The sequence below is a fragment of the Amphibalanus amphitrite genome, unplaced genomic scaffold, assembly GCF_019059575.1.
Source record: "Amphibalanus amphitrite isolate SeventyFive unplaced genomic scaffold, NRLGWU_Aamphi_draft 000503F_arrow, whole genome shotgun sequence".
Taxonomy (NCBI): Eukaryota; Metazoa; Arthropoda; class Thecostraca; order Balanomorpha; family Balanidae; genus Amphibalanus; species Amphibalanus amphitrite.
Window position 1 is genome coordinate 53,429 of NW_024881997.1, and position 11,793 is coordinate 65,221.

At 47.2% G+C, this 11,793-nt stretch overlaps 1 protein-coding gene across 1 annotated transcript; it reads right to left on the reverse strand.

The window, feature by feature from the left end:
* Positions 1-4,043: 4,043 nt before the first annotated feature.
* On the reverse strand, positions 4,044-9,642 carry LOC122392849 (gremlin-1-like). The gene is made up of 2 exons (XM_043388174.1): positions 9,466-9,642; positions 4,044-6,251 (listed from the first exon to the last, which is right to left on the reverse strand). The coding sequence occupies exons 1-2, from the start codon at positions 9,477-9,479 to the stop codon at positions 5,621-5,623; spliced, it is 645 nt and encodes a 214-aa protein (XP_043244109.1). The 5' UTR covers positions 9,480-9,642; the 3' UTR covers positions 4,044-5,620.
* Between the last annotated feature and the right edge of the window lie 2,151 nt (positions 9,643-11,793).

The window sequence follows — 11,793 nt, forward strand, 5'->3', positions numbered from 1 at the left end:
GACACCCGTCGGCAAGGCCCTTTATACCCCCGTCGGCATGGATCGTACGGATCGTACTTACATATGTACATTGCAATTTGCATATGCTATGCACCAAGCTCGGTAAGTTCAAATTTGAGTCGCGCTTCTCCTTGAAAAAAAAAAACAGATAGCGGCGTCTTGTCTTTAACCACCACCATGGTGGTGGTTAAAGACAAGATACGGCAGACCGCGCTACGGCAGACTATGAACGGAGGAGTCTGTCGCCGTGCTGGGAAATTCTTAAATGCATTTAAGAATTTCCCAGCACGGCGACAGACTCCTGCGTCCATAGTCTGCCGTAGCGCGGCTGATGCAACACGGCCGAGAGCGAGACGGTTCGACAGTCGTCGGCGCCGGGGAACCGGGGGGCGCCCGGGGGAACCGGGGGCGCCCGTCCCGGTGCCAATGGCGTGGCGACAGGACAGTGTACGGTTTACGAGCTGCTCTGCAGTGGGGCTGGGCGGCCCGGATCCGCTGCCGCCGCTCTCTGAAGTGGCGCCCTCCGAGCAGCAGCCCACGGTGAGGCCGGAACTGCGCTCCGCCGCGGCGACATGGACCCGCCGGTCGCCTGCGCTCCTCGGGACGGTCGGAGCCCGTCCGATACGGCCAGTATTAGGGAGCAGCGCCCGGTGATAACCAATTGTCCAGCCTAATCGATAGTCAAGGTCGTGTGCCGTCGCGACGGCGCCTCCTCGGCGGCCGCTCCGTCCGGGTCCGGCCGACAATCGACACGGAGAACGGCCGACGGCCCAGAGCAGATAACATAAAGAGCAATGGAAGGCCATCGCACTTTGCCAGCGATACTCCCTGAAAGTCGCTGCCTTTGCCCCTAATGGCCATTGGTCCGAGTCCTATGATATACGCCTCAATTTAATCACATACGTATGTGGAAATGGTAAAAGTTCAACCCTAGTAATGTCAACTCACAAGTTTATTTAAGTCAATAAAAGTCCTTCATTGATTATTTAATTAATTTAGGATCACATCTCCGTACCTTTAGGGGAAAGTGGGTGTATTGCGCCCTCCTAACCAATTGCGCCCACCAACATTCCCACGAATTCAATGGCATGTTTATAATTTTGTGTTCGAGAACAATATTTTCACCACCTGATAGTTCATTTTATGGCCCAAGCTCTCCGACGAAGCCAATCAGCAGGGCTCAGTTACGCCATCAAAGATATTACGGCGTTTTCTTAGCTTTTTTGCAGTATTTTGAACCGTTGGCTATAAAAATCTGTGATATGTGTGTGATTTTCAGAGTGATATTTAGAAAGAAAGCACATTTTTTCATTATATTTCACTTAAACAGTAAACTTCCTTCAGCATATTTATGATAACTTCTACGCTTTTATTAAAAAGTACCTCAATTCTAATTGCGCCCATGGCAATTGCGCCATGGGGGCGCAAATAGAATAATGGTGTAGCTATTGTATCACGACAGTATGAATGCACCATTAACTGATTGCAATAAAGAAGGAGTCTAATGCCAGGCAGGGGAGCAGCCCGCTGTCGCCAGTCCGCAAATTATTTCTCTCGTCAAACTTATAATGCAGCTGCCATTTAGGCTGCCAACTTGTGGTGTAATTGACAAAATACGGCATTTACAACATGGACTCGGGCGTGAGAGGTCACAGCTATGATCAAAAAGTAAAAACTGATGTCAACAAGTTGTCGAAACGATAAAAATTAATAATTTTGAGAGAAACGATTGAAAATTTAACCATACATTCACATAGATCTAGTCGGTTACATAAAACGTTTTCGTTGCACTTTTACAAACATACGGACACATGTAAAGTTATTTACCTGGGCAAAAAACATCGCTATTTATATCTACATTTATTATTTATCCAGCCTGATTAACATTATAAATGTTTAAGTAAGCCGCAATGACATTACACTGCCGGGGTGTATGCATTCCGTCTCATTCGCTTAGCCATGTTTAAGTATAGGGCGCAATTTGATTCTAATTGCGCCATCCCCCTGGCGCAATTTACAGCAGTTGTCGGTAAATGCGCCCTTTTGCATGTTTCTGAAAAGCAGCTGTCGGAAGCAAACGAAACATTCTTAATTGATCGGGAGGCTCTTAAATCGTAGCTAATGAGTTCCTCTTTGAAGTGGTTACCAGTGCATGCTTATATCTCCAGCGGTTTTCTTACAATTAGCGTTTTTCCTTAAGGTGGCGCAATTCACCCTCCTTCCCCTAATAATGCGTAACAGATTTTCATGTATGGATTTAGAAAACAAATGTAGTCATAGGAATTGCCTGTGGCGCCTATTAGGGGCCTTTTAAAATACCTGTTTTCTTCCGTTCCCACTATTTCTCCCTTCAATTTTCGACTTGCATCGAGGTGGAGAGGGGAAACGTTTTTACGACCCATCAGGCTTCTGCATAACGATAAAAGTATACCTAACTGTTAGGTAGGCACTTTATTTTTCGACACATGGAGTAAAATTTCAGACCCAAGTTATCATCAAGTCACGAAGTCACGTCAAGTGACTAGACATCAACGGAATTTAAACGCACACCATAGCTACACCGACTGAACGAAATATTCGCAATATCAATTTAAACATGTGTTGCAAGTCAATGAGACTTAAAATTAAACTGCTTCCTTGTTACCAAAGTCATATTGTGAAACTCTCTTCATATCGTATGACAGATAAACGCTGAATACCGATTTGAAAATCAAATTGCACTTGTGACCTCACTCTATCTCCCCAAGGTCATCTTGGGTCATTGCAGGTCAACAGCACCTTTTCAAAGATAACTTTTGATTGAGATATGCTAGAGCGCTGGGAACATTTCGGAATTCGGATGTGTTCAGCATAACGATACGAATTACGAATCGACTGAAATCAAACGTGACCTTTAGCGGTCAGGTAAGGTCAACTTGACCTTGTTTCAAATGTTCAAGCTGATCTTCCAGATCAAACAAATGGGAATAGTTAACTCGACGCCCACCTCACGTAAGTGAGAAACGGTCTTGGGAAGTTCTGCCCAGTCGAACGAGCTTTATTATGAATTGGAATTCATTTGTTCATTCATTTTTATTTTATTTTCACGGGCGTCACATTTAAAGGGATAGCAAGTACCTACCTTCAAAACACATTTGCGTAAATGGCTTCAAAGGGGCAAAGAATGACATGACGCTGAGTAAAAACTCGCCGTTCCATGTGCTGTTTTACAAATGTTATTCGGCGAAATCAATTATACGGCACCTTGCCCATGCAGTTGCCCTATACCTAATATAGAGCGATATGCTATTATGTATACTTAGATATGCATAATTATTAATGTTTATTGTATCTACCTACTGTATGTCTAACCTGTATGTTTTACGTTTTGATATTCGTAACCGCGTTCTTATTATATGTGCCATAGCCTGATAGATAGCTGGTCTACCAACGAAAAAAGGTCTCGGTATACAATGAGACATGCATATCGTCATGTGCACACTGTACATAATTATTATCATAGTAAATGATCTGCTGCTCTCGACTTGCCGACAGTCCAAGGCACCGTATATTGGCTTGCTGCGCCGTTCCGACTGGACAGGGGATTGGTAGGCTGTGCCGCCGGACCGCGTGTTCGCCGGTACAGTCTACCTTCAGGCTCGGTGGGACGGCGCCGCCGCGCTCGGCGCTATTATCGCTATGGCTGTGCTCTCACGCTCAGATGGCTTATCTCGTTATTGCGACTGGACTGGACCTCAAAGTTTATAGCAGTACATTACTTGACTTGGGGCTTGGGCTATAGATAGGTATATGTTTCTATACGTAGGTATAGGATTTATACAACGCAGATATTTATAATACCTACCTAATGAATATCAAAAAGCACAAAACTCGGTTCAGCTTATGCTATCCGCGATGCTTGTGTCAGGACTAGGAGTGGCTCTGCGGGCTGCAAAGGAGTCTTGGGTGAAATGAAGCAGTCTAGGATTTACTTAAATGGACGTGCTTGTTTTTTTTCTTGTTTTACACCAGCAAACCAAAAGCACAGACGAAAAAACAGCCGGTAGCTAGCAGCCATTTATTGCAGGGTACAGCTGCGACCGGCGTGCGCCCTATTGCACACCGCACAGCGCCTGCACACAGCGGCGACAAACTGAGAACATGGACGGCTCCGGGGCGTCTGCGCCAGGCGCCAGCGCCGAGCGCCAGGCGCCAGTAACAAGCACCAGGCGCCAGCACGAGCTCCAGTCGCCAGCAACCAGCGCAAAGCGCCAGCAACGGGCGCCAGGCGCCAACACGAAGCGCCAAGCGCCAGTTCCGAGCGAGGCGAGTGATAGCTATCATCTCACGCGACAGAGCGATGGCTACTCAACACATGTCTACCGCCGGCTAAAACTAACCTAACGGCTAAAAGCTGACGTTCAACGTCACAGATCAACGCGCAAGTGAAGCGTAGTACATATTCGCTATGTGCCGATATACACAAATGCATTATGCTGCCTATCGCATTCTAACAAATTAACATCGGGATCTTCGAAAAGTTGCCGCAAAAATAACACGATATTATGCTGGGCACATTTATGTACAGGCGTGCGCCAGCACTTCTACTTGCGATGACTAGCTTCCAGTGTGACACGCACCGTTATCACACTATCACAACCCAGCAATCAGATATTTACACGAGAGCGGCCTATGCATGAATGCTGAACAAAACTCCAACGCATTTTCACAGGTATGAATCTGAGATACCACTCACTTAAACAAAACACTCAAATAAATCGTCAACATACCTTGCTTCGTCAATCGAAATCTAAAACTGAAACTGCTTGATAAGTCTAGACTGTTTAACAGTAAACGGAAATTTCGGGTGTGTCAACACGCATCACAACATGAAGAATAAACACTCTCAACGATAACACACGAGCAGTCGCGAGCGTCGTTGATGGATTGCACAACACAATTGTTGTTTTGCCTGTTCGATAAAAACTCCGCATGGAATGTAAGAATCGATAACAAATCAATTAGCGAAAACATAATAAAAGATAGCACTGTTCAATGCTGTTCAAAAGAATGTTCAAAAGAATGCATGGAACCTAATGGAACGAAACCGATTAAGATAAAGAACAGGATCCTCTTCGTGGCGAAATCACCAACCGTTACAGGCGTAGCACGCTCCGACATTCATTTTGTTCACCACGTGCATTTCGCACCAAATGCTCGAAAAATACATGCCTATCCTTCTTCGTTTCGACAAAAGAGGTTCTCACCCCGGACCTCTTCTTCTTCCTCGACTGTAAACAGGCCCAGAAGGCTAATATAATGCCCAGATTAGTCCATAGCTGCGGTTGCCCAAAACGGTTTCCCAAAGCAGACTCTGAGTGCCAGGTCACAGATGGTGCAGCTCGCGGGAGGCCCAGGAGATGCAACAGCAGCTTTCAGACTGAAAGCAGACCTCAGGCTCCCAGGACCGGTCTGAATTCGCTGCAGGTCCAGGACTCGCGACCCATTCGGGGTCGTAGGCGCCTTGGCCCAGCGAGACTCGAGCTGGCTGGTGACCTCAGGTCACCCCAGGTCACCCCAGGTCACCCCAGGTCACCCAGGTCACCCAGGTCACCAAGGTCACCCAGGTCACGCTCCCCGCTCAGCGGCGGCGGCGGGGCATGCAGCGGCACTGCTTGACCAGTTTGACGGTGCGCCGTCGCCGGGCCGGCACCTGCCCGGGACAGTGGAACAGCACCGAGACGCGCTCCCAGCGGCGCGGCAGGCAGCTCGGGCACGACTTGAAGGCGCGCCGGCGCCGGCTCTCGCGCGGGATGTAGAACGAGTTGCACTGGCCGTAGCAGAAGCGGTCGATGACGCGGCGCGAGCGGCAGCCGGGCTCCCGCAGCCGGCGGATCAGAGGCTCCGTTTTGCACCAGTCCTTCTTCAAGTACTTCTTTTTGGTGACGAGCCGCGCGCGGCGGGACGACTGCAGCAGCGTCGGTGGCAGGCTGGCCATAGCGGCTCGCTGGGACGGGGACGGCGCCGGCACCGGGCCGAACGCCGGGTCCGTCTCGGCCGGCGGGGCGGCGGAGTCAGAGTCATCCTCAGCGGCGGCGGCGGCGGCGCGCGCCTCCAGGACTCGAGTCATGGCCGGCATGTCCACGTGCTCCATGATGGTGTGATCTCCGGCGGGGTCGGCTCCGCAGCGGGGAGCGCTGAGGGCCAGCAGCAGCGCCGGCAGCAGCGGCAGCAGGCCCGGTGTCACCACCGCACATCGGGCCCAACAGAACCTGCGCGCAGAAATAACACCAGTCAGTGAAGCCTCAGCTTCCTGTTACAGTAGGTATATGTAGTTATATCGTTTGGTATGTAACGGAACACTGTGTTCCAACCAAGATTCAATTTCATGTATTTGATTAGAATGAATTAAGTAATAATTGTTAATAAGACGGACATTGCTGTTACACATTGTTTCAAATTGTCGTGCACATGTTCTGGTTTTCTTCGAATCGTAGGTTGAAGGAGTCCGCCTCACAATCCCCTTTTGGAACCTATTCGTGGCTGTTGCTCTGCACACCGTCGTTTGATGCGGTAGTAGATAAGATGAACGGCTTGATAAATAGCAGCAATATACCTTAACGGAAAGAAGCTTTGCGTCATTAGTGGGATGATTAACCAGTGCCTTTTTACCGCGTTTGTTTCACCAAATCGCAGTGGAGCAATGGAGTGGGGCTACTTTAATTCAGGCAATTTGTCGTTATTTGTTAAACTTTCTTTCTTAAATTCGTTTGGTTTTATGAAGCGCCAGACATTCCTGGCGTAAAGTCGAGCCATTTGAGCGAACGGGTGGCAGCATGCAGCCAATGGCTATGACTACTTAAGCTACGTTTATGATTCCAAGATGATTGTAAAACGGTGGTCAATAATCGGTTTGCACCAGTCGCATTTACGGTATTAGTGCTTTCATTCCTGACAGTGACAACAATCGCTGCATCATGTGACACACGTCAAAGCATATTTGTATAGACGTTCATGTGGCGTCGTGGACTGCAGTGAGCCATCGATATAACCCTCACACTTATGTATAGGGTGTCGAACGGACCCCTTGGTTTTTCGCAAATAACCCACGCAAAAGGCGGCGGATCGCGACGACGGATATCAACGGCTTCCTCTCGTCACGGGCAGCACGCTTGTTTTTTTTTTTTTCTCGCGAAGTTCTATCTCGATCGGGGACCAATGGACCGCCCCCCTCTAAGCAAGACGCTGGCAAAACCCCAGTCCGGGCGAGGGATAAATAAATAAATAAATAAATAAATAAATAAATAAAGTGCAGTAATCATCCGTCTACCCCGTCAGCAATGAATTCAGCGCACGATTGAATGCCTCTCCGCAGTAGCAAACGCTGTTTCCATGCAGTTTTCTGTCTTGCTTTTATTTCATAAACGCATCGTTTTGAAGATTATGGCGCATTGGTATTTAATGCATCTCTTCAATCTCTATTTCTGTCATCGATTGCCTCGATTTCGTTGGACGCTTACGACCCAGAGAGTTGGTGTGTTTGGTCGCAGCGATAGAAATAAAGTATAGTTAACTACAAACTAGAACTGAAGTTCTAAGAACCATGAAGCTCAAGGAGGACCTTGAACTTCATCAGGGGCGGATCCAGAAAATCTCCAAGGGAGGGGCCATTAGAAACCAGGAGGCCCCCCCCCATAATCCCACCTGTTGGAGGCCCCATCTTCCCACTTGTTGGGCCCCCCCCCCAAAAAAAAAACTGCGTCTATTGAGCTTATCTAGCTGTTCAGGCAACATCTCAACATCTGTGCAGGCTTGGAGGCCCTCTGTGCAGGTTAGGAGGCCCTGTAAAAGTGGTCATCTCTGTGAGTATAAGAGACCTCCAAGTTATGAAAAGCTTTACCAATCTTCTAACAAAGAAGTCTTCTCAGCTAGTCTTCTAAGAAATAACTAAGTGGGTAGGTTAAAAAAAAAAAACTCATCGGATTTCGGCCACTTTATTTTCAGGAGGCCCCCTTTTCAGCTTTTTAACTTTTTAACTTTTTATTTTATTTTTGAAAAAAATCGGCCAAGGGGGGGCCATGGCCCCCATGGCCCCCCCCCCCTTGTATCCGCGCCTGAACTTCATATCAGTCGAGGATGTTGTATGCGTAAATCATAAGTTAACTATTCACTTCTTTATTTAGGTACCCAGCTAGCTTAGCCCAGGGTATGTTGAATTAGGCTTAGCCTTCGATTAAAAGCTCAAATTTGTAGCCAAGTTTATAATAAGCATTGCACATTTTGCTTTCTTATTATCTTATTATATTCATGGAATCTGGCATGGCCAATTATGAATTTAATAGTCGATCTTTTGATCGTATAGCTCATTATCTAAGTATTTAAGTACTGGTATATATCTAAGTCACACTATTGAAATTTTCACAGCATACATTAAAATATAATGTTTTTAAAACAATGCGGCATGTGAGTGAACGAATGTAAGCACACCAATCGGTAAGCGCAGTATATAGGTCCCTATTTAAGGGAAAGTGGGGATTGGAAGGGCTAGCCCGTGACTTGAAAATATTTTTGTTTGGCATGTTGTGCACGTAAACAATTGACATATCAAGACAGAGCGAGACATGGTTATTTTATTTTTATTCGAATGTTTTGTTTAGACGTTTTATTGGTAGTTATCGTATCTATTAAAAGGGAAGCATTAATATACCTATGGAAGATGAAAATGCCACATAAAAGATGGCATCTTAGCAATGCTGTCGGTATTAATTAAGTATAGGTTAAATTATGAGGAGTAAAAAATAAAGAAGCAGCTAGATAGCGAAAAAACTAAAAGCTCTCCCCAAATCTTTTTTTTTTGTAAATTTAGTCCCAACCTTATGATGGGAAGGATTCACAAGGACAGAGCCACCGCTAAGCGAAGCTTGTTGCGGTGACCCTGCTCCCTACCCTCCGATCGCGCAATCCCAGTTCTATGGCAGAATTTAGAGTCCAGAGTTTAACGTGCGCACATAGCCGCGCACGGCCGGTCCCCCCACTGACTTCGCCTGGCTACGGCCTGCCACCAACCGCAGCCATACCTGTCAGGAGACCCGTAAATGTCAAGCGCCCGTCACGCTTCGAACCCGGACTGTTGTAACCGGGAACGCGTGCTCTCACCACGCGGAGTCCAACGCTCTACCAACTGAGCTACGGGACCGGCAAATCATGCATCATGTATCGCTTACTTTAAAAAAATGTAACTTCTAGATATGGATGCAGATACGGATGCGATGATATCCCGTTCGAGGTGCCAAATTGCAACAAAAGTTGTTAATTTGAGCGGATCGAATAATGCGGCATTTAAAGGCTACTTGAAGCTTCAAATTCTTAATCATAATTTTTTCCGACACATTGAAATTCATTGAGACTAGCCATCATATCTACGAGCTCAGTTCAGTTTCCTTTCACTTGTAGACTTCTAATCCAGTGAGCCGTTGGGAGCCTCACCTGCGTGGTTGCATATCTGGAGTGGTCGCAGCGGTCGGTCACTGCTCTCACGGTATAGCTCGGTCGTATCTCGGCAGCGTGACTCCTTCGGCAGCGGTCTGATCGCACCGCGGCACGTGGGACAATGTCCGCAGTGAGCCGGAGCGACACCTCCTGTCCGGCCTCAGGAGCGGGACTGACGGCCGTCCTGCCCGCCTCCGACCCGCCGCCGCCGCCGCCGCCGCCGCCGAGGAGACGGCGCCACCCGGCCGGCGGCGGCGGCGGCGTCATCCGGGAAGTGCTCCCGACTGGAGGGTGCCCCCGGGGGCGGCTCCGGTCGACCGCGTCTGACTATCCGGCCCACCGGCTACTCAGGGGTCCCCCGGGCACAAATGACAGGTCTTAGAAGCAGAAGTGACTGGTACGTCCCTCGCCGAGCTCTGCTTTTTTACTAGTTTAATCTAAGCTAAAAAGAAAATGCGAGCATTTTTTCGCATATGCATTAGGCTTTTCTTTTTTTGTTATAGTAAGTTTTTTCTCATTTTTATTCTTAAGGTCATAGCATACCTACTATGCATTTCAGACCCCATGAGACCTTGTTTTTCGGCGATAATTTATTTAATATTTATCCAATTGGCTTCAAATTTTCGCAAAGCACATTTCAGCTCAAGCGCCAATTTTCGCTAATATGGTCTCTTAACAAAATATCAATTGTTAGGGTACTTGTCGTTGCCTCGTAATGTTAAAATCAGCTCCGTAAATTCGTCAGTGGAGTAGAGGCTATCCTTACGTAGGCGTGACGTCACAGGCACGTGACCATTAAGCTCCGCCCTCCCGGCGGACGGAGCGTGACCTTGGCCGGTCAGTCGGATGCGTGGAGCCGACACGGGGCAGTAGCTGCCGGACCCAAGGCCGTATGCCGGACCGGGGCGGCTCGCATTGGACGTCGCTGCCTTGCGGTTACCGTTGCAGTACTAACGATACAGCAGAAACTAGCGCTCATAATTAGCGCACTAGCCTTCATTATTGCATTTATCGGAAATTGGCCTACAGCTACACCATGTCAATCAATAAAGATATACCTACTTTAATATTAAGTTCAGGGCTAGACGCTAGTGACTGCATTTTTGCTTGGTTGAACGTCATTAAAAAGCCGTTGATGTCAATTGACAGTGAACTGATGTAAGACGTCGGTAAGCCTACGTCAAATTTGCAAGACATGATAAACAGTTACACCGTAGCATTTAAGAAGTGTGGTTGCCATGTGAAATATATTATGCTTATGCGTATGCTTGAGATGGATTCATGCGATTGCGGTGCAACATGCATGAACCTTCGTTGTTTTGTTGTTTTGTTCATGCAAGGTGAACAACGAAGGTGTTCACCTTCGGAACTAACCCATTTTATAATTGGCTAGATTGAGGTCACCGGACTGACTTCCCCAAGCTTTCGTGGTGTTGAACTGCAAATAATTAAAATACCTGTAAGTAAGTAACCTATATGCCTCACTATTGGAGAGCTTGAAAAGTTACTTTAGTTTCACAAAAAGACGCGATTTCTCTACTAGCGTTTGCGCTTGTTTCCCTTATTCTGATGTCACATTTCTACCATGCGCAATAAATCGCACATCACATTTCTGCTCCTTTCCCAACGCTTCCCGAATTACGAACACAGCTCGTGCAGCGATGTCTTAGGCAATCGGAAGTGCTCGCGACTCATCATCCTACTCTGTTGTTGTCTGCATAGGTATAACAGCGTCTTCAGAAACAGCGATTGACACAGCCAACCAATATCGATATTTTCGAGTAGTGCAGAGGCTTCGCATATTGTCATAGGTGACAGAATAGTGGCACGACCTGACCATGAGATAAGCGCCAGAATGTACAGGTCTCGCGAAATTAAGCGGTAGGCTTTGCACTTTTACATTTCCGGTTATATCTCAGAAACTATACGATCTACGATGAAGCCATTTTACACGATCATGGCCGGCTTGTTACCCTGACCCAACAAGTCGATCGCATCTTCAACACTTAAAAGCCTAAGACGACGAAGCTATAGCCTGAAGTACCTACACTAAATTTTATAGGTGCAAAACCTACCGCTAAAAGCCGCGATACCTGTACATTCATTCAGATATTCAGATAGTGCACATCTCAGCTCTCTATTTAAGGATGGCTCTGGGGAGGTTAACATCCTCATTATGATTAGGTATTCTTCATATTCTGAGCTGGATCGGTGTTGATATATCAAAAACAGAGAAGCGGTTACCAACTCCCCCAGATGAAGAGCAGGCTTTCGCTCAGACACTTCCTGTCGATTCCATGTTGATGTATATGTTCCCAGTGCGCG